This window comes from Micropterus salmoides, unplaced genomic scaffold, assembly GCF_014851395.1.
Source record: "Micropterus salmoides isolate LMB-PRFRI ecotype aquatic unplaced genomic scaffold, ASM1485139v1 Ms_hic_scaffold_15, whole genome shotgun sequence".
NCBI classification, from domain to species: domain Eukaryota; kingdom Metazoa; phylum Chordata; class Actinopteri; order Centrarchiformes; family Centrarchidae; genus Micropterus; species Micropterus salmoides.
Window position 1 is genome coordinate 734,166 of NW_024040596.1, and position 22,734 is coordinate 756,899.

Consider the following 22,734-nt stretch of genomic DNA (forward strand, 5'->3'; position numbering starts at 1 on the left):
CTGTCTAATGCACGGTCACAGCAAGAAGGGGTCCCTGGGTTCAAACCCCAGTCGTCCCTGGTGTTTCTGTGTGGAGTTCACATGTGTTTGTGGGTTTCCTCTGGGTACTCCGGTTTCCCCCACCATCAAAAAACATCATCCACTCAGTGCCATTGTCAGCGGCACTGGTATAGACCTTGGTTGGTCCTCTGGAGCTGTACAGCAGCTGCCCACTGCTCCCAATACTTGGGATGCAGAGATTGAATTTGAGAATAGTGTATCTTACCTAAGTATTGTCTTAAAGAGCTGCTATCCTGACTGTTAGTCTAGTTGTTATCATTTATTGCAACTTAAAGATCAACCAATCATAAGCAAGGCAAAGTGGGTAATTGCCCGGTATCCACAGAACTTGAGGCGCAATTATGAAAAGTGTACGGGTGCCAGTCATTCGTTCATTTAAAAAAAAATTAATTTTCATCAGAAATAATGAGACCACATGTTGAAATCAGGTATCAATGTACGGTTTTAATATGATTTAAAATATTTTTTATTTCAGTTAATGTAGTTCTTTCAACATTCATAAAAAGTAGTATTACTCGTCAGTACTGTTTTATATCTTAGACTAGACACCGTTGAGCTTCAGTTTAAAACTGTCAATAATATTCCGCTCCAGCTGAGACAGCGCCACCCAGCTTCCTTCAGAGACTGCAGAGCTCCACGGTGAGACAGGGCAGCCAGGTGAGGCTGGACGTCCGAGTCACAGGAATCCCAACACCTGTGGTGAAGTTCTACAGAGAGGGAGCCGAGATCCAGAGCTCGGCGGACTTCAGGATCCTCCAGGAGGGAGACCTGTACAGTCTGCTGATCGCTGAGGCCTTCCCAGAGGATTCTGGGACGTATTCTGTGACCGCCACCAACAGTAGCGGACGGGCCACGTCCACCGCTGAGCTGCTGGTTCAGGGTGAGGATCTTTAAACTGTCCACCATTTTAAAAAGTGCTGTATGAAATTAATTCATATTTAAAATAACGGTCTGATGTTTACTGAACTAAACGTGTGTGTTCAGGTGAAGAAGCCGTTCCAGCAAAGAAAACAAAGACAGTGATTTCAACCTCTCAGATTTCACAGACCCGTCAGACCAGAGTGGAAAAGGTATGAAAAACTCACTGTAAATATTAATCTGATTTAATTTAATCTCATCCTGTCTCTTTCTTATGTTCCTTTGTGATTTTTTACAATTTGATCACATTTCAATATCTCTCTATCTCTTTCATCTCATTCTACTAAATCTCATCTCAACAAAACTAATTTGATGTCATCTCATTTCATTCATTTTATACAACATAATATAGCATTTTAATATTTCCTTTCCCTCTTTATATATTTTGTGTTGTGTAATGTCATTTAATTTTTTCTTTTTCTGTTTAATCTAATTTTATATCACGATATCTCACTTAATATAATCTCATCACATGTCATTTAATCTCTAATCTCATCATATCTCATTTAATATCTTATTTAAGTTAATTATCTCATCAAATATCATTCTATCTTTAATTTGTTCTCATCATATTTCATTTCAGTTTTAATTTAATTACATCTCATTTAATCTCTAATCTAATTTAAAGAGCAGGAAGAAAGAGAACAAAGAGTTCCACATGTAGATGTAAAATAATAATAATGGTGGTGGTAATAATATTAATCAAAATTTCGCCTTTGTAACTTCACACATGTCATTTTATCTAAAGGTCACTAACTGGATTGTTTAATCAAATTTTTCATCTTTGTTGTGTCATCTCAAATCTAATCTTTTTTCTTATTTAATCTATCCTAATAAAATCTCCTATTTTAACGTCATCTCATCTCATTTCTGTCCTAATGTAATCTATTCTAAAATTTTTATCTCATTTAATGGAATTTCATTCAAATTAATCCCATCATATTTCATTTTACCTCATGGCATCTCCTGTCTGTCAAATCCAATTTAATTAAATCATGCCATTTAATCTCATCTAATTTAATCTCATCTCATCTAACCTTATGTAACATAATTAATTTAATCTCAGTTCATTTTGTTTAATCTCATCTAATTTAATCTCATCTCATCTAACCTTATGTAACATAATTAATTTAATCTCAATTCATTTTGTTTAATCTCACCTCATTTGATTTCATTTTAATCTCATGTATACCATTTTATATTTTTAAAATTTTCTCTAACTCACTTTCATGTCTGTTATTTCTTTGCCTGACCTATCTGCTCTCTCCCTGTCAACCGTCCTCAGAGGATGGAGGCCAGTTTCCAAGCCACCGCCATGATGGAGATGCAGGTGGAGGGCGCCGAGATGACTCAGCAGCTGGCTCACAAGACTCCGCCTAGAGTTCCTCCGAAACCTGTGTCCAAGTCCCCTACTCAGCCCTCACTGGTCGCCAAGGTGACCGCGGGACGCCAACAGTCACCGTCACCTGTCAGACACGTGAAGGCGCCCACGCCTACGCCTGTTAGGTGGGTGGAGCCTTTATCTTTTAATTCCAGATTTGCGAATTTACAGTAGAAGTTGTAGTGGATGTATTTGTGCTGAAGGTTGGAGAGAGGTGTAGTAAAGCGGCAAAGAGTGTGATTTTAGATCAGTGAGCGGGGTGGGGATGTTATCGGAGGTTGGCCCTCTACAGGCCTGTAACGTGACCTCACCCCATCCCGTCTCCAGGCCTGCCTCTCCCACTTCAAGACTATCAGTCTCCCCCATCAGGCCGGTCAAGTCCCCCATCACGGCACGCAAGCAGGTGGCCGCTGGCGCCGACGTCCTGCCGCCCTGGAAGCAGGGAGACTATGTGGCAGAGGCCAGCTACACCAGCATGACCAGTATGACCAGCAGTACCGTCACCCAGCTGGGCCAGGAGCAGCGCTGGGAGCAGCAGGTCACCGGGGTCAAACAGGTGAGGGAGGGCCTGCTTGGTGTGGGGGGGTCCATACCTCTATCTGGTGGTCAACGAGTCCAGGGAGCAGTTTGAGTAAGCTGGAGGATGGACGCTGTTAGATCAGATTAATTTTTTCATTGTTGCCCCAAACATTTCCAAACTTTAGGATTTAGGGTGAAGCTGTATCTGTAACTTAGCGGCCATCAAATCCAGCATCCGCAATCCAGCTTCCCAGAGTCACAATATGAAACACGTATTTTTAGATTCAGTGAGTTAGACCGGCCGAGGATATCTTCATAGAAAGATTAGTTACAGTAGCTGCAGAACCTGAGAATCATCATGTTTTTCAAGTTTTCTTCAGTATCACACTAATCTAGCGATAGCCGTCTGTACATCCATGCTAACTGCTAACAGGAGCCGCTAACAGACACTTCTGCTACTTTTAACAGAGACCTTTGTCTAAATCTCAACAGTTCTTTTTGACATTATTAAGACTCAGACTGTCCCATCAACACTGTTATATTCCTGGAACACTGACACTCCTATCCATCCATATGATATTCAGTTTGTTTTCAAAACCTGCAGACATAAAAACCTGTCATAAAAACATGTGTAGTATTACTCACATGCCAATTGAAGGTTTGTCTGAGTAGCCTGAGTAACTCTGCTAAAAGCCTGTAAGTAAAAAGAGTTCAAAGGGTTAAGCTGCTGTTCCTCCAATCACCACTAGATGCCCAGTCCAGGAAAACTTTTGACAGTGTTGAAATGAATGGGAAAATCCCCAACTTCGTTTCATTAATGGCATATTTAAAAAAAAAAGATGTTTTGTTTTAAGAAAGAGTGAGAAAATAAAATAGTCCTTTAAACCGTCCACCGCTTTGTTCACCAAATTGCTCCAGAGTGTGAATGTTGCACTTTTATTTTCCTGCATGCAAATATGTGAACGACAAAACATTATGACATCTTTTTATTCCATTTCTACATGTTTTAATGTCTTTTCTTAATAACTCTGTGAGGGCCTCAGAAAAAACTTGAAATGTCTCACTGTTTGAAATACAACTAACAAACATTCAGAGGCAGCATGATGATGAAGATGGTTATCTTTCTATGTATGTCGACCCAGATGTGGGTGGGGGGAGGTGACAGGCTGCCCCCTGTTTGTTTGGAGCATGTGGGCAGGAATTACACACCGTACCTTTAATTAATCTCTTTAATGAAATATTTGCACATCAGGTTCAAAAGTAGAGTTAAGTTTGGGTTGAAAGACAACGAATCTTGAGTTCACCCTGAAAACTCCATCCTACAATCCACCAGTTCAGTCTTTTCCATTTCTTCCATCCTTCGCATTTCAATATGAATGTTTTTCATTCTTGGTTTGTGCCACCTTTTCCACCTCTTCACTTTTTGGCACTTTGACAGCAGCATGATTGTCTTTTGATTTGGTTATTAGCCTCAAACTGCTGAAATGGAGTCGGAATCATCTGGATTGACAGATGACACAAGTTTTACCCAGAATGCAGAGAGATGTGGCGAAGCTGCGAGCCACGAGGAAACGACATATGACCAAAACGTCTATCATTCCGATATTACGAACCGGGACACCGTGGCCTCGCTGGAAGAAGAGCAAGAGTCCGGCAAAGATTTTGAAAGTCTTGTAGTGACACAAACGGACAACGAAGGCAATGAAGACACTTCGGAGGAGATGTATTTCAGTCCGTCACACAGCTGTAAAGATCTCGACTCTGTCTTTAACCACAAAGACTCGTCACTAGTTTCAAACCAAGAGCACGTCGAACTCGATCCAACTGAAGGAATGTTCAGATTTTGTGATGTCTTGACTGACGAAGACCAAGCTGTCCAAGATGTCCGCCAGCAGCCGGAGGAGCAGGTACCTCTCCGTCTTTCAAGAGCGCTCCATCATGTCTTTTTGAGCACTTTCACCACCTCTTTTTTGAGTTTTCTTGCCACGTGGTTGTTTTTGCTTCACTTTCAGCACTTTTGTTCTTCCGTTCATGTTGCTTTCACCTGATTTCAGTGTTGTATTTCTTGCATCTCAAACAGATGAGTGTGTTGTCTGATGTGGTACATTTACATGCACGCTAGTATCCTATCCAAGAAGTCAGCAGTTTCCATCCAGGTTTCAATGACCAGGAAAGTGTGTTTACTCATATGAACCAGATTCTCTAAGAAACTTGACTGGAACAGTGATACTAGTGTACATTCACACATTCATTGGTGTATTTTACAGAGACAGGACGGTGTGTGTTTTTGTGTTACATCATTTTAGTCTTCCATGTCCGTGTATGACATAAATTGTGCTGTTGACACATCCAGTCAGCTGTAAATCTGGAGTCAGGACTTGGCTAGCATAGGTTAGCATAAAGACTATTAGCGGGGGAAAACTGTTAGCCTCGCTCTGCCCAAAGTTCAAATCTACACCTGCTACCAATAAAACAAGGCTATTTCCAAAATGTGGAACCACGTCTTTAATCCGAACAGTCCCTAGCCTGAGCGGAAATGGAATTAATGTGAGGGAACTAATTGCTAAAATGTCCACCTGCCTGTCTCTGTACCACTGTCCTGCCATGGATGTCCTGAGATCTATGTGCTGCTGGTTGTGTCTCCAGGCTGAGGGAGGGAAAAGAGCCGGGGCGGTGGCCACAGTGATGGCCGCCGTTGACCTCGCTCGGGTCCGTCAGCCTGTGCATGTCGAGGGCGGTCGAGGTGAAGAGGAGAAAGCAGAGGCTGTAGAGGCAGAGTTAAGGCAGCAGGCCGCCGCTGTGGCTGCCGATCAACAGTATCAAGCCGGCTGGACAACTACACGAGTGCAGGCTGGCCAAATGCTCACCACTGCTCAGGAGTTTACACCTGAACCCACCCTGCCGCTGCCTCAGGTTAGCTAGGCCTCCAGACCAAAGACACAACTAAATGATCAACTCAGTCGGTTCAAAGGCTGTTTTGTTACATAAAACAATCTTTTCGACTGCACTGGCAAACAGTTTTTCAGGTTTCACAAAACAAGTGAGATTTAAGATTTCAGTCACATCAATCTCAACAGTACCATTATCGCTTATGCTAATCAATTCAAATCGTTCTTGGTGCTTATGTGGCCCAATCATCATAAATTGTTAGAAAAAGAGTATGCACAAGTTTTATATTGTTAATTTGGTGTTACAACTATGGATTAATTACAGATTCATGTAAAATAACTGTAAAATAAAATTTCTTGAAAGTGAGCAAAATTATTTGCCAGTGTTTTGAAATAATTACTCTGACAAGATAAATCTAAAAGGATGAATCTCTTGATAACATTATTTGCAGTACTTACAGGACTAAAGTATTATTCAAAGCGCTTACAGTACTGTATTGTCCAGCTCTTAAAATCTTCTTGAGGTTGTAACACTCCTGTGAACTCTTTTGGTTACTCCAGATTCAGAGAGCGACAGAAATCTCCTCCCACGTGGACACTGGTCTCGCCCCGTCCCCAGTTCCACATTTCACAGTTTCTAAAGTTTCTGTCCCAAAACATGAGTCTAGCTCTGAGGTAAGAGAGGCAACATCAGGCAAGCAGTAGGAAATAACCTGTGTAGAAAGAGTGGAACTTAACGTACCAAAACATGTGAAGTGAAATGAAATGCTGAAATAATATAACACTGTACTTTTGTCAATAATCCAATCTATAACTGACCCTTCTGCTAAGACCGCCCTGTTGAAAAGACTCCTTTACCTGATGGATTTAATCACCTCTAGCTAGCTAAACAGTTAGCTGATGTTACCTCCTGAGTTGGTTGAAACTCCATCTCCAGATACATTTGTATTTGACCAATTTTAAGCAAAACCCCGTAAAAGGGGTCTTCAATACGTACTCGATGGCTGTGTACATGATGTTGTGCTAACAGACTGAGGCTGAAGCTCACGGGTCCCAATTGAAAAGTTAGCATTCTCACATGTAGAAGAATGTGAACAACATTGTTCCTGTATTGCAGTGTGGAGTTAGTTTGCCTCAGTATTACAGTAGCATCCAGGACTGACTCCCTGTGGATGCTATCAGATGCTAACTCTTGGCCTTGGCAGTAGAACTAGGTTACTACTGTACTTTGTAAGCTAGTTAGCTGGACAGAGTAGCTTGTTACCAGAGCATCTCTCTTACTACAGCTCCATGTACACCACATGGAGGAATGCAAACATTGTCACTTGCTGAAACTAGTTATTGTTCCTAAGCTATGATTAGACAGAGGGGTTTAGCGAATGGCCATTTGGTTATTACTGCTTGCCTGAAATGCAAACTTGTTGTGAATCGTAGTGTAGAAGTGATAAAATAATGTCTATAAAATAACAACATGAATGTTTTCTTCACCCTCTTAATCAACAAACATACTTCAGAGCCCCCTTATTAATCCGGCTTTATTTAAAACACTCTTTATTTTACCCTGTTGTAGATTTAATAAAACTAATGTTCCGTAGATCCTCCCTGTGTCTTAGTTTAACATAAACTTCTATAACAAAGCAACACACTGTACTGACGATGGTGTGGCTGTTCCTCCTCTTTGGCTCGGTCAGGTTTCCATCGCCGGCTCGGCGATCGCCACTCTGCAGAAAGAGTTGTCCTCCTCCACCGCTAGAAAGATCATCAAGCCTGTCAAGTCCCCCAGTCCGTCTCGTAGAGCGGGGGAGGCCAGAGGGACCCCGGAGCCCATCCCTCCCCCGTTCAAAGGCTTCACTGAGAAACATGGCACTGATTTACAGACGGGGGTGGTGTACTCAGGGGGCATGGAGAGAATATATGAGGACTGGGGAGCCCAGGTTTGTAATCCAATTTAGTGGGCTGGATCTGAACAGGACAAGAAAACCGATGAGTAATTGAAGGTTTGATTAGTTTCTGTATTCCAAACCACTCTTTGGTCCGGAGGAAGATATCTCAACATGGTCCCTGAAGATGATTCCTAATATTTTAATGACCTCTCTGATCTTTATTCTGGTGCCACCAGCTGGCAAAAATATCAAATTTCTCTTTTTTTTAGGCAAGAAATATCAAATCTAATGAGAAGATTTTCCTACTCCCCCTTTTGATTTTAATGTCTGTTTTTGATTATAGCACTACCCTAAACTTTACATTTTCAACCCCACAGTTTAAATAAGAACTATGTCACATGTAAATGTTGTTCATAGACCCTAAGTTAAGGTTTTTAGAAGTCCGGTTTTCTTGATTTCTGTGAAAGTCCAGGATTTAATTCACCTCTAATAAAAACTTTAACATGCTCGTTGACGCTATTGACAACCTCATTCTCACCTCTTCAGCCCGTCCAGCCTCCCCTCCATCTTTCTGTGCTTTGTCATCTTTTCTTTATCTGTTGGATGTGAACAGCAAGTTCAAAGTCTTGTCCTGCGTGTTTGCTATGTTTTGTCGATGTCGTGGAGTTTAGAAATTGTTGTGTTCTGACAAATCTGTGACTATCTGACAGGTGGCGGAGGGAGCAGCCGTACCTTCTGCAGGTGCCGTAGTCCCGCCCACGCTGATGTCTGTAAGTGCATTAGTTCTCCTCAAAAATATGCATACGAAGTATATCCATGCCTGTTTGGAAAGCGAGATTTTGAGTGTTGTTTTCTCTGCAGGGCTTGAAGAACACAAATGTGACAGAGGGCGAGTCGGTGAGCCTGGAGTGCCAGATCAGCGGTCACCCTAAGCCTGTTATCATGTGGTTCAGAGAGGACTACAAGATTGAGAGCTCCATTGATTTCCAGATTAGCTATGAGAACGGATTCGCCCAGCTGGTGATCCGCGAAGCATTCGCTGAAGACAGTGGACGCTTCACCTGCACCGCCACAAACGAGGCGGGAACTGTCAGCACCTCCTGCTACCTGCTCGTCCAGGGTCAGTACAAACAGTAAAACAAGAGAAAGATCATCAATGAACAACGTTTGCATCATAGCCCTCAAACAGGACATTGTCAGTCTCCTTCTACATACTATACTATATAATTACTTTGAGACCCTTAGGGTTCGACTGTGGGGCCTCTTCTGTTTTCGATTTTATCCTTAGCTAAACATGCACATGGTGCTTCCTGCTTGAGACTAACTCTCTTTCTCCTTCAGTGTCTGAGGAAATCGAGAGCAGAGAGGAGAGCGCTGTCGTCACCGAACAAACTGTTGAGAAACTGTGAGTTGATCAAAGCTCCTTGTTTGCAAGTTAAAGCGATATTGTGATAAATTGTTGAGATGTAAAGATAGCTAGCGCTGCAGCTTGGTCCTAGTTATCCTAAAAGAGATTTGTATTTCCAGAGTAACCGAAGAAGCCAAAGAGGAGATCATGTCTCAGGTGAGCGTGGCCGAGCCAGATACTCCTGCCGCTGCTCCCTTTTTCATCAAGAAGCCAACCGTCCAGAAGCTGGTGGAAGGAGGAAGTGTTGTGTTTGAATGCCAGTTCGGAGGAAGCCCCAGGCCACACATCATCTGGAAGAAGAACGGCGTACCGCTCACTACCGGATACAGGTATGATATATACAGCTTGATTTTATCTGAGTTCAATTGTAAAATTACCATGAAATAACCATATAGCATTTTAATGAGGCCATTGGCTTTTTTCTTACGCCGCCCTTAGGACAAATATTTACAAGACTGCAAAAATGAATATGATGTGAATGCTGTTTGTTCAGATTGTGTCCGTAATGAACACTGCAGCCTCTAGGGGGCATGAGTCATCATTGAATCACCTTTATCATGCTCTTTCCCACCACCTTCCGTCAGATACAAAGTTGCCTACAAGAAGGAAACTGGAGAATGCAAGTTGGAGATCTCCATGACCTTTGCTGATGATGCCGGAGAATACTGTGTCTTTGCAAAGAACCAGCTCGGAGAGGTCTCAGCCTCCGCCAGCCTGCTGGAGGAAGGTACGTACACATCTGCATCAATAAAACCCAACTCCCTAATGATGTAAGAGGAAAGAAAAGAGTCTGTGTTCAGACTGTAAAATCAGATGCCTGAGCTCATGTAACATTTGGTGCTTTGTGTTGCTAACAGAGGAATATGAAGCCTACATGAAGAAACAAGAAGCAACCTTTAAGACTGAAGTGACAACCATGGTGCAGGAGCCTCAAGTGGGAGACACTGCCCCTGTCATTACAACAATGGAGCAGATGACCACCACCATTATCTCTGGACAGGTAGGAGCATTATTAGCCGCTGTCTTGTAGTGGTTCTGGATGATGTTAGTATGTCATTGGAAGCTGGCCAGTTGGGGCAAACTTCAAGACCTATACAGGAATAGGAGCAATGGTCAATACAACAAACCATTAAACAATGAAGATATTTAATTTTGGGCTTGCTTGGCAACTTCGGCTTTGCCAATATTTTGATAATCAACAGTGACTGGATTGTAACATCTCATCTTATCTACAGGAATTCCATCTGTCCATCACTGAGCAGAGGTTCATCCAGGAGCTCGAACTCCGCATTATGACGATTACCTACAAAGAGATAGTGACAGAGGATGGAGAGTTGATGGTGACCGCCGCCCCCACCGAGGCCGTGCAGCCCAGCTTTGACACCCCTGTCAAAAACTACAGAATCAGGGAAGGAATGGGCGTCACTTTCCACTGCAAGATGGGAGGAATGCCACTTCCCAAGGTACTGCAATTTTAAGAATCAGGTTTCTGTTACATAAATTGTCTAAAACTAATGTTAACTATGTTAAAATTGTAAAATTGATTTGGGAATTTCACATTTGTATCCCAAGTGGTCTTACAATGACATTTTGTCTTTCATCAGATTGCTTGGTACAAAGACGGCCAGCGCATCAGGCCCGGTGACCGTTACCAGATGGAGGTTCTTCAGGATGGACGAGCCAGCCTTCGTCTGCCTGTGGTCCTGCCAGAGGACGAGGGCGTGTACACCGCCTTCGCCGCCAACATGAAAGGAAATGCGGTCAGCTCTGGGAAGCTCTACGTGGAGCCGTCCGGAGCTGGAGTGTCTCAGTCAGCAGTACAAAGGATGAGGTATGATCTCATTCAAACGACTGAAAAACACTTCTAAGGTGCAGAATTGTGGACACCTGGGTATTGACCATTCTGCTTCTTCCTCAGGTCCACATCTCCTCGTTCTCTGAGCCGCTCTCCTGGCCGTTCTCCCAGCCGCTCACCTGGACGCTCTCCTGCTCGCCGGCTTGATGAGACAGACGAGGCTCAGCTGGAGAGACTCTACAAGCCTGTGTTTGTCATGAAGCCTTCCTCATGTAAATGCTCTGAGGGGCAAACTGCCAGGTTCGACCTGAAAGTCGTTGGTAGGCCGATGCCCGACACATACTGGTTCCACAACGGTGAGTAAAAAATCTTCATTAAGGTGTGAAGAAGATTTGTTGGACTCACAATAATCCAAATCCGTATGTTGCCTCCTTAGGACAACAAGTGGTTAGCGACTACACCCACAAAATAGTGGTTAAAGAGGACGGGACTCAGTCCCTGATTATTGTCCCGGCCATGCCGCAGGACTCTGGAGAGTGGACAGTCATTGCTCAGAACAGAGCTGGACGCTCATCCATCTCCGTCACTCTCACTGTTGATGGTAAGACAACAGCTCATCTTCATCATTCTATGAACACTGAGCTTCATTGAAGAGGGTATTAATGAACATTTAATAAGTATTATGAACATCTATGATGTATTTTCTTTCTTTTTCAGCCAAAGAAACCTTGGTGCGTCCCCAGTTCACTGAGAAGCTAAAGAACATCAGTGTAAAGCAGGGCACTCTGGTTGAACTGGCTGTCAAAGCCATTGGAAACCCCCTGCCTGACATCGTCTGGCTGAAAAACAGTGACATTATCTCCCCGCACAAACACCCACACATCAGGTAGGTTTCATAAAAGCTGTATAATCAGTATTTATTAACTGGCCTAAACTGAGTTGACCGTAAGCCCAGAGCACTGTTGGAGATATTCCATTCCAAGTCCAATAAATGTTCATATCTTTGTAACAATAGCCAAACAAGTGAGCTAGCTGCCACTACACAATCACAAAAAAATGCAGTAGGAGTGGCACCCAAAGTTTTTACAAAGGTTAACCATCCTTATCTAAAAATATTATGATTCATCCAATATTTTGAGCTTTGATTTTATATTTAATGAATTAATAAATTAATTATATAAAATGAATTGTTTATTTTATGACCGAAAAAACGACTAGTCAGGGTGGAGGAGGTGGAGCAGGTTGCCCGATAATTGAAAGACTGGCGGTTTAATCTACAGCTCCTTCAAGGCTGCAGGTTGAAGTGTTCTTGGGCAAGATTCTGAACCCCGAATTGCCCCCGATGGCTTCTCCATCAGTGTGTGAATGTTAGTATCTGTTTGCGCTTAGGCTTAGTGTATGAATGGGTGAATGCGATGTAGTGATAAAGCGCTTTGAGCGGTCGGAAGACTACAAAGGCGCTATACAAATACAGAGCATTTACCTAAAACTAACGTATTAGCAGTCAGCTTTATTTAGGGTCTGTTTACACTTTCAGCACAGGACAATGGGAGCATTCCACTAAAGTGTTTACTGGCGTTTTAATCATTTGAATAAGATAATAAGAATAAGGACTCATACAGATTGTGCTTTATTTGTCGGACTGGTTCCAAATAATTTGTCAAAGCAACTGTAATTTTCTATGTAGTAAAAACCCAAATGATAAAGATATTCTAACATGACAAATCCATGTTCCAGGGTTGAAGGAACCAGAGGAGAGGCCAAATTCCAGATTCCCTCAGCTGCAGGCACAGACAGCGCCTGGTACACTGCTACAGCCATCAACAAGGCTGGCAGAGACACCACTCGCTGCAGAGTCAATGTAGAGGTGGACTATGTAGAACCTGAACCAGAGAGGAAGCTCATTATTCCCAAAGGAACCTACAAGGCCAAGGAGATCGCCCCTCCAGAGTTGGAGCCCCTTCATATGCGATATGGTCAAGAGCAGTGGGAGGAGGGCGACCTTTACGACAAAGAGAAGCAGCAGAAACCACAGTTCAAGAAGAAGTTGACCTCTGTCCGCATGAAGCGCTTTGGTCCGGCTCATTTCGAGTGCAGACTGACCCCCATCGGTGACCCCACGATGGTAGTGGAGTGGCTGCATGACGGCAAACCCCTGGAAGCTGCTAACAGGTTGCGCATGGTCAATGAATTTGGCTACTGCAGTCTTGACTATGACGTTGCTTACGCTAGAGACAGCGGCGTCATCACCTGCAGAGCTACTAACAAGTTTGGAGTCGACCAGACCTCGGCCACCCTGGTCGTCAAGGATGAGAAGGGCCTTGTTGAGGAAACACAGCTTCCTGAAGGCAGGAAGGGAGCGCACCGGATCGATGAGATGGAACGGCAGGCTCATGAAGGAGGACCGTATGGAGTCACTGCTGAAGAGGAAGCTGAGAAAATGAAACCTGAAATTGTTCTGCTTCCTGAACCAGCCAGAGTGCTGGAAGGCGACATTGCCCGATTCCGCTGCAGAGTGACTGGTTATCCAGCACCCAAAGTTAACTGGTACCTCAACGGACAACTTATCCGCAAGAGTAAGAGATACAGACTTCGTTATGATGGTATTTACTACTTGGAGATCGTCGACATCAAGTCCTATGACGCAGGAGAGGTCAAAGTGGTGGCCGACAACAACCTGGGCTCAGCTGAACACACTGTGAAGCTGGAGATTCAGCAGAAAGAGGACTTCAGAACTCATCTGCGCCGTGCCCCAGAGGCTAAGGCAGCTGAACCTTCACCCGAAGTTGGAAAAACACCATTCGAGGTGATGAAGGTTGAGAAACCCACAGATGACTCTCAGTTGAAAGAGGTGGTCAAGCTTAAGAAGGCCCAGAGAATTGTTCATGAGAAAGCCACAGAGGAGTCAGAGGAGCTGAGGGGCAAGTTCAAGCGCAGGACAGAGGAAGGCTATTACGAGTCCATCACCGCGGTGGACCTCAAGTCACGTAAGAGGGATGATTCCTATGAGGATCTGCTGAAGAAAACAAAGGAGGAGCTGCTTCACCGGGCAAAGGAAAAGGAGGAGGCTGAGAAGAAGAAAGAGGCGGAGCGACGCAAGGTCACAGCTAAACCTCTAAAACCAGAAAGGGTCAAACTGTCAGCCAGCATGGAAGCTCCTAAGATTCTGGAGCGTATTACCAGCCAGACAGTCGCGCAGGGCGACGAAGTCAAATTCAGAGTCAGAGTTGTTGGCAGACCAGAACCAGTGTGCCAGTGGTTCAAGAACGGTGTTCAGCTGGAGAAGTCTGACCGTGTTTACTGGTTCTGGCCTGAGGATCATGTGTGTGAACTGGTGATCAAAAATGTCAGGGCGGAGGACTCTGCTAGTGTCATGGTGAAAGCTTCGAACACTGCTGGAGAGACTTCAAGCCATGCTTTCCTGTTGGTGCAAGGTAATGCAACTCAGAACGTTCTGCAGTTTACATGTAATTCTACATTTTGAATGGTGTAGTTTCTAACAAAGGTGTTTTCATTTTTTCAGCAAAGCAAGTCATCACCTTCACACAGAAGCTGGAGGACGTTGACGCAAAGGAGAAGGACACCATGGCTACCTTTGAGTGTGAAACCAATGAGCCTTTTGTCAAGGTCAAATGGCTGAAGAATAACGAGGAGATCTTCACCGGAGACAAATACAGGATGCACTCTGACAGAAAGGTTCACTTCCTGTCTGTGCTGATGATTGACATGAGGGATGATGCAGAATTCACCTGTGTGGTTGTAGACGAAGACATCAGTACAACTGCAAAACTCAATGTTGAAGGTTGGTCGGCTAATTTCTTCAGAAATGATGGGCAAATAGGTGCAGATCACTTTCACATTCAGTCACATAAAAGCTTTAAAACATACTCAATCTCAGCCACGGTTGAAACAGTTCCACATTCTGCCTCTAGTCATGTTGGAAATCCTGTCAAATCTGGTTGTGTTGTTGTGTCGGAACAACCTTTGAATGAAGACATCATTTAGGAACCCGATCTAAATACAGTCTGTAAATATGGCTCAAATTTAGAAACACCACACACCATGCTTTAATCTACAGAGGGCATTTGAGCATCATGTTTTTTGTCACAGCAAGCCCACATGTTATGAAAAGACACAGCATTAATACAAAATTACAGGATGCAGATAAAATGTCTTTTTAATTGATAAATCTTGATCTTGATCTGCTCCCTGAGGTCTTTGCTTTCTGGTATCAAAAGACGTCAAAAGGGTTTCCGTCACTTCAGTGTCCAAGTTAATCACTGAAGTTTCCCTAAAACCGTGGTTATTAAAGTAGCATCTGTGTTATGTGATAAACAGGAGCCCCGCTGGAGATCCTGAAGCAGCTGGAGAGCACAGAAGTGCCTGAGACGTACTCTGGAGAGTTTGAGTGTGTCGTGTCTCGTGAGGATGCTGAAGGCAGCTGGTTCTTTGGAGAAAAGCTGCTCTCTAACACCAGTAAATACGTAATCTCCTCCCGCCGTGGAAGACACACCCTGTCTGTCAAAGACGTGAAGAAGGAGGATCAAGGAAAATACACCTTCAAAGTGGGCGAGTTTAAGACAAGTGCCTCCCTGAAGATGAAATGTGAGTTACTGAAGTAACTGTAAGTTTTGTTCTTTTCAGTAAATATGGATCATTAGCTTGGTTAAAGTCTGTCAATCCATCCAGAAATGTCTTCAAAAGAAAGACATTTTGACAACTTCTGGTTAGATTCCTGTAAAACTTGGTCTCATTTTGTTCCATCTACCAATTTCATATATCAGGCTGTAAAGAAAACTGCAGCATCTAGAAAGCACTGCATAACATGTTTGCCTTGATGCTTCAGTGCGTCCGGTGACCCTGATGCAGCCTCTGACTGACCTGACCGTCTGCGAGGGTGACATCGCTCAGCTGGAGGTCAGGTTCTCCCAGGAGAACGTTGAAGGAACCTGGATGAAGAGCGGGCAGCCGGTCACGGCCTCAAACCGTGTGCACATTGTTATTGACAAACAGATCCACAAACTTCTGATTGAGGACACCAACAAAGATGACTTTGGAGTGTACTCGTTTGTGGTTCCCGCTCAGGAGATCTCGACCTCTGCAAAGCTGGTCATTCAGAGTAAGACACTTCAGAAGCATGTCGTTTTTTAGAAGGATTTAGTTCCAAAATAAAATGTTACAGACTAAATATTTCATCTTGGGTTGCAGCAATTGGCATCTTGATCCCACTGAAGGACACAAGTGCCGTTGAAGGCACCAAGGCGGTCCTGGAGACCAAGATCTCCGCTCAGGATGTCAGCTCAGTCAAATGGTACCACAACAACAATCTGCTGATCCCCAGTGACCGAATCCAGATGGTGGCGAAGGGGTCAAAGCAGCGACTGGTCTTCAACAGGACCTACGCCTCCGATGAAGGACAGTACAAACTGGTGGTCGGCCGAGTCGACACCAGCTGCAAATTTTCTGTTCAGAGTAAGTTTCACGAGGAAAGACTGAGTGAGGTTTAAGCATGTTTTGACTTACAAAGACCATTACCCAGTCTTCAGCAAGACTTTAGTACTTAGTTTTGTATCATTTGTACACAGATGTTCAGTACATGGGTGATATTTTTCTAGGGAAATTCTGTTAAAACACACCAGTACGAAGTGAGCAACACAAAAACTCATCTTTGTCCTGACTTAAAGCTTCAAAACAGATTTTCTGTCACCTTCAAAACACATCGAAGCAAAATCTCCCACAGTGAGAGAGATCTGTTTAAGGAAAAGGTAAATAAAAAGGCCTTTAGAATAGGAAGAGTTCACTGCAGCTTTAGATTCACTCACCGCTTCGTCCAACATGGACAGTTGGTCTGCAGGAGCTGCTGCTGGCTGTGGAAACAAAAGGTCATGAATCACCCAGACAGTTCCATCTGCTGGATACTTTAATAATGACATTTCCAATGAAAGAGAGGGTCAGTGTGAAATGATCAAAGCAAAACTGATACTTTTTGATTGTTAACATTTTATTGTTCAGAATATGAAAGATGACTAGTCGCTCATTAGTTAACCGGTCTGACTCTCGCCACATCTCAACAGCTGTCCAGATTGTGAAGCCCATAAAGGACCGGGAGTGCTCCGAGTCTGAGAACGTCACATTTGAAGCCGAGGTTTCTCACCCGGGCATCGACGCCTTCTGGACCTTCAAGAGGCAGCCGCTCAAAGCCGGCTTCAAGTACAAGATGGAGTCCAAGAACAAGCGCCACACCCTGACTGTCATGAACGCAATGAAGGACGAAGAGGGCGAGTACATGTTCGCCGCCGGTGAGAAGATGTGCAGAGCTTCACTCACCGTATCGGGTAAGACTATTCAGCAATCTCACAGATGGTTTGTATCCCAAGTTAACACACGGGAGTCCTGACGGGACTAAGTATTAAATGACTGGTCTCCTGTCACCAGGTGGCGCTATCAAGAAGCCCCTGCGTGATTTGATGGTGGCTGACTCCCAGACCGCCGTGCTAGAGTGCGAAGTCGCCAACCCCTCCGCCGAGGGCAAGTGGCTGAAAGACGGCCAGCCTGTCGACTTCAACGAGAACACGCTGAGCGAGGTGAAGGGCGCCGTCAGACGCCTCGTCATCATCATCACCAGAGCCACAGACGTCGGAGAGTACACCTATCAGGTCGCCACCTCCAAGACCTCAGCCACCCTGAAAGTCGAGGGTAGGTCCAGGTTTGGTGAAGGAAATTTACACATGCAGAAAAAAGCCTGTTCAAATGGTTTATGTAGGAGCTGTGGAAGAACAGATATTTGAGCTATTAATATAAACTTTCATGTCATTTATGATATGTTCAATATTTTGAGGAGGGCTACCGGTTAGCTCAGCTCGTCACAAGCCGAGATATTAAACACACCTTGGATACACAGAGGTTCTGTAGGTAGGTTAGGTAATAGTTATTCAAAATGATTAAATGTAAATTGAGATTTACTTTTAAAATTTACCATTAAAATTTGCTGGCAAATATCTGTCCATAGAAAGAATTACTTGCAACCCCCAGGTTGAACACAAATGACTCAGCCCTAGATTAACGAAAACATTTGTCTCCTCAGCTGTAAAGGTCAAGAAGACCCTGAAGAACCTGAATGTGGTCGAGACTCAGGATGCAGTATTCAACCTAGAGCTGACCCACGAGGATGTGAGGGGGGCGCAGTGGATCAAGAACGGCATCGAGATCCTGCCCAGCGAGAAATTTGAGATCACTATTGAAGGCACAGTCCACACCCTGAAGATCAAGAACTGCACCACACAGGACGAGTCTGTTTACTCTTTCAAACTGGGAAAACTTTCCGCAAACGCCAGGCTGAATGTTGAAAGTAAGCAACTACTGATTTCTTTTCAAGAATTGATTCCTAAAAATCCAAAAGTATTCAGATGTACAGTTCCAATGGAAACAGTTCCAAGTGTAAGTGTGAAATATTTTTCCCACAGCCATCAAGATCCTGAAGAAGCCAAAGGACGTGACATCACTTTTGGGTGCAGCTGCCGTATTCGAGCTGGGCATCTCCGAGGACAACATCCCTGTGAAATGGATGTTCAAAAATGTGGAGCTGAAGCAAAACGAGCACTTCAGGATGCTGTCTGAGAAGAAGACCCACAAACTGATAGTCCAGGACGTGGACAACAGCAAAGAGGGAGAGTACACGGCTGTGGTGGGCCACCTCAAGTGCAGCGCTCGCCTCACCGTCGAGTGTAAGTGTTAGCGTAGCACGGCACACTAGCACTCTTTGAAAATGAAAAGTGAATGACAATGACCAACAAGGGTTAAATTAAACTGTGTGTTGAGCTGAGAGAATAAACTGCCAGTAAGTTCAACGTTCAGATTCGGAGGATGCCAACACTACGGCGTGTTACTACGATGTACAATTAGGCGGCATTTCGCCCAAATTCCATTAAAATCTCTAGGTCATGGGCAACAAATCAGAATTATCCTTTGTTTTCACCTCTTTCGCCTCTGGCCAGTCTCTACTTTCCAAAGCCAGCCGTTTAAGAGAAATCAATGCAAGCTTCCAACGAACATTCAGAAATTTGCGGGGGAGGGTTTTCCAGTAGGGCGCTACACGGTGATGAGAGGCAGGTCCATGACGTCCGTTTTAAAACATGATCACCCAGCAGCAAAGTGACAGGAACACTGTTGAGGTCTTGTATGATATTTAGGAGTTACTTTTATCAGCCTAATATTTAATGTTAGCATCAAGTTGGACTGGACTGATCCATATGGCACTACTCGTACTCCTAAAAGGAACTCTTTTCATTTCACTTTCACTGACAGCATAGATTTACTGACCCTTCTTATTTGTGAACAGGCCACCCTGAAAGAGCCACTTGTTTTGATTTAAATAAAATATGTTGAAACTTAAATCTCCTCCTCGTTTTCCCCTCAGCCCTGCGAGTCACCAAACCCTTAAAGAGCGTGAAGGTCCCGGAGACCCAGGTGGCCACGTTCGAGTGTGAAGTTTCTCACTTCAACGTGCCGTCCACCTGGCTGAAGGACGGCGTGGAGATCGAGATGAGCGAGAAGTTCAGGATCGTGGTTCAGGGGAAACTCCACCAGCTGAAGATCATGAACACCAGCAAGGACGACTCTGCAGAGTACACCTTCATCTGCGGGAACGACAGAGTCTCTGCGACGCTCACCGTCAGCCGTAAGTTCTTCTCCTTAGCTACGGTCACTGAGGGCAACATGGGCTTTTTACATATTAACACGGCGACCAGGAAATCTTTGATTTGCAACTTCTTGATTAAATGAACCTGTAGCTGATTTGATTGGATCTTATTTAGCTTATTGGCTAATCTGCCCTGAGTCCACATAACCTACGTTCATTGGCAGATACTGCATTTACCTCCATCTATACACACATCTATCTACATGTGTTCACATATCATACCAATGCTCTACAAGCTACTGATGGTACGGTATAATAGTGTGCTGACAACTATCCATCGTCCGTACTTGAGTTATTGTGATGGATTCTATTATTTCACACTTCTTAAAATGAAAGTCTGTCCTCCCATTTTCCGTTTTTCTTTTTTGGTAATGTAATAATGAAAACTGGTAATATATTACATCATATTAATATATGCATTCAGTTAGCCTGAATCTGGGGGGGAACCCTAGAATATTATATTTTGCACATGAGAATATTATCTGAAAGTGTGAGCTGTGAACTTACCCTGAGTTTCCTTGTTTTCCAGCCATCCTCATCACAACGATGCTGCAGAACCTGAACGCTCAGGAGAAAGACACGGTCACGTTTGAGGTGAACGTCAACTACGAGGGAATCACGTACAAATGGCTAAAAAACGGCGTGGAGATCCGGTCCACGGACAGATGCCAGGCTCGCTGCAAACAGCTCACTCACACTCTGAGCATCAGGAACGTTCACTTTGGAGACAGCGCGGAGTACAGCTTTATGGCCGGCTCTGCAGTAACTACAGCTAAACTCTATGTTGAAGGTGAGACTTTAACAGTTCTTTTTCCTTGTAGCTGTAGTTTGGTCTCCCGATAAAAACATCTGGCTCTGTAGCTGCCAGATGTTCCACTTCCTTCACCAGCTAGTCTTGAACTGTGTGTGTCTGCTGTCGGATGCTAGGCAGGTGCATTTATCAGCGCAAATAAACCCAACATGAACTGAATACTACAACTACTACAATTACCACAATTGCTACAACAACCACTTAAAGAACCTATAGAACCTGCTATGTTGCCACTAGAACCCTGGCAATGAACACAAAAACAACCAAAAAGAAGAAAAGAGTTCCTCAGTGACTAGTGGAACCTGCAGGAGAATCTTTACAATGACCACTAGAACCCCTCACTGAACACAAGAGCCACCGAAAGACCCCTAGTTTCCGAAATGACAAGTATAACTTCCCAATGACCACTAGAACCTAATCAATCGACACAACAGCTACCGGACAGATACCTATAGTATCATCATCAATGTCTGGCACAATCTTCTCAGTGACTAATATAGGGATGCTCCGAATGTTCGGCTATCGAAATTAATCTGCCGAAATGAGCAAATAAAACACTTTCGTGTTCGGGTTAATAAGTCAAAGGACCGAATAAATTTGATCAAACAATTGCGCTGACATGTCAGCAGTGTGGAAGCATTTTAAAGAGTCTGCTGAAATGTCTCCCAGCACATTCACTTCATCTGTGGCTGACTTCTTAAATTTGGAGTGCACACATATTCAAGCCTTTACGGTAAGTGAAAGGGCCCAGAGCGAGCTGACAGGCAGGTTAGAGACTTTATCCTGTCACTTTGTCTCTTTAGTATGAAGAGAGGCTGTGAAGACCAGAAACACAAACAACATTATTTATCATCAGTTGGGTCCATTAAAAGTAAATGGACACCTGTGACACGGGGGCCCCGGACCCCCCCACCATAGTCTGTCCACCTCCTGTGGGAAACACTGAGGAAAAACCTGTTATTTAAACCTGTCCTGCCCAGCAGCCTGGTAGAGAGTATGATGAGCTGGATACCATATTGTGCCAGACAGATTTTACTTTAACAAGAGAGTATTAAAATACTCCTTCGTCTGTTTTATTATTTATTTAATTATGTATTGATTTGTGACATGGGGATGGGGGGGGGCACAGACATCACACAAACAGACAGCACAGAGAAACAAGAGAACGGGGATGGGGGTGCGGACAACAGGAAATAGCAGAGGGAAACACCAATTGCAGAAAGCAACGAAACCTGCAAGAGAACCGGGAGGGGGGCTTGGGGCGGAGAAAAACAACAACAAACACAAACAAACAAACAAACAAAAACAAAGACAACCAGCCGAACAGCAGCAATAAACAGCTGACAGGAAGACAACTAAGAGAGAAGTGAAAACAAGAATCAACAGTGAAGCACAATAAATAAGCGACACCGCACAGCCACGAGAGCTGGAATAGTAAGAATTAATTTAAGTAACTGAAAGAAAAGCATCAAGAATAATTCTACCAAAAGCGCATTTTGACTATTTAATTTATGCAATGGGAAAGAAAAATAGGCAAAAAATGTTGTTCGGAAAAGTTTTTCATTATAATCGGTTTTGGCTTTGGACAACAATTTTCTTTTGGTGCATCCCCAGACTAACACAATCTCCTTAAGGGCCCCTAGAACCTCCACAGTGACAACTAGAGCCACATGGTCACTGAAAGCTCCCCGATGAGGCTAAAACTCTGTAGTTGAGTCTGGTGTGTGTGATTTTAGCACCATGATCGAGCCCTTTTAGAGGCATTTGAATGTTAAGACCAAACACAGAGAGACATGCAGGTTTAAGTTCATTCGTTTCTGTTTGTTTCTTCTGCCGCAGCCCGTGTGGTTGAATTCACCAAACATCTGAAGGACCTCAAGATCACAGAGAAGAAAAGAGCCACTTTTGAATGTGAAGTTTCTGAACCGAACATCCAGGTGATGTGGATGAAGGACGGTCAGGAGCTGGAGATGTCCGACAGGTGCAGTTTGCTTTACTAATCATGCCAACATCACGCAGAACAAATAAATGAAGATAATAAAGTATAGTAAGATGATAAAGTTTCACCGTTACCCTCTGTGTTTCCTGCAGATATAAAATGTCTTCAGATAAATTCGTGCACCATCTGGTTTTGCCGTCAGTCCGCCAGTCTGACGCCGGAGAATACACCGCTGTGGCCGGGTCAAGCATGTCCAAGGGCCACCTGGAAGTCGGGGGTCGGGACGTCAAAATTTCAGAGCCCGCTAGCAGGGACGTCACTGTGAGTTCATATAGTTATTTATTTTATATAGATGAAGAAATCACGCTGTTAATCGTTTCTCAGTCGGGAGCTGCAGGTCCAGCAGCTCAGCAGGAGCAGAATCTCAGTTCCCA

The 22,734-nt window shown here is 44.0% G+C and overlaps 1 protein-coding gene across 1 annotated transcript in view; it reads left to right on the forward strand.

Moving 5' to 3' along the window:
* LOC119903609 (titin-like) overlaps positions 1-22,734 on the forward strand; it is a gene marked incomplete at its 3' end in the record, with an annotated part of 160,496 nt that overhangs the window by 6,483 nt on the left and 131,279 nt on the right. Inside the window, 32 exon segments of the mRNA XM_038719851.1 lie at positions 653-940; positions 1,045-1,130; positions 2,264-2,484; positions 2,687-2,915; positions 4,348-4,785; positions 5,525-5,791; positions 6,328-6,441; positions 7,458-7,700; positions 8,360-8,419; positions 8,511-8,769; positions 8,991-9,054; positions 9,177-9,386; positions 9,642-9,784; positions 9,915-10,057; positions 10,293-10,520; positions 10,662-10,888; positions 10,976-11,208; positions 11,289-11,453; positions 11,570-11,738; positions 12,590-14,286; positions 14,376-14,654; positions 15,191-15,457; positions 15,699-15,971; positions 16,061-16,324; positions 16,927-17,187; positions 17,288-17,548; positions 17,937-18,200; positions 18,316-18,576; positions 19,269-19,529; positions 20,080-20,340; positions 22,201-22,342; positions 22,453-22,621. Of these exon segments, the coding sequence (XP_038575779.1) occupies positions 653-940; positions 1,045-1,130; positions 2,264-2,484; positions 2,687-2,915; positions 4,348-4,785; positions 5,525-5,791; positions 6,328-6,441; positions 7,458-7,700; positions 8,360-8,419; positions 8,511-8,769; positions 8,991-9,054; positions 9,177-9,386; positions 9,642-9,784; positions 9,915-10,057; positions 10,293-10,520; positions 10,662-10,888; positions 10,976-11,208; positions 11,289-11,453; positions 11,570-11,738; positions 12,590-14,286; positions 14,376-14,654; positions 15,191-15,457; positions 15,699-15,971; positions 16,061-16,324; positions 16,927-17,187; positions 17,288-17,548; positions 17,937-18,200; positions 18,316-18,576; positions 19,269-19,529; positions 20,080-20,340; positions 22,201-22,342; positions 22,453-22,621 (8,447 nt within the window).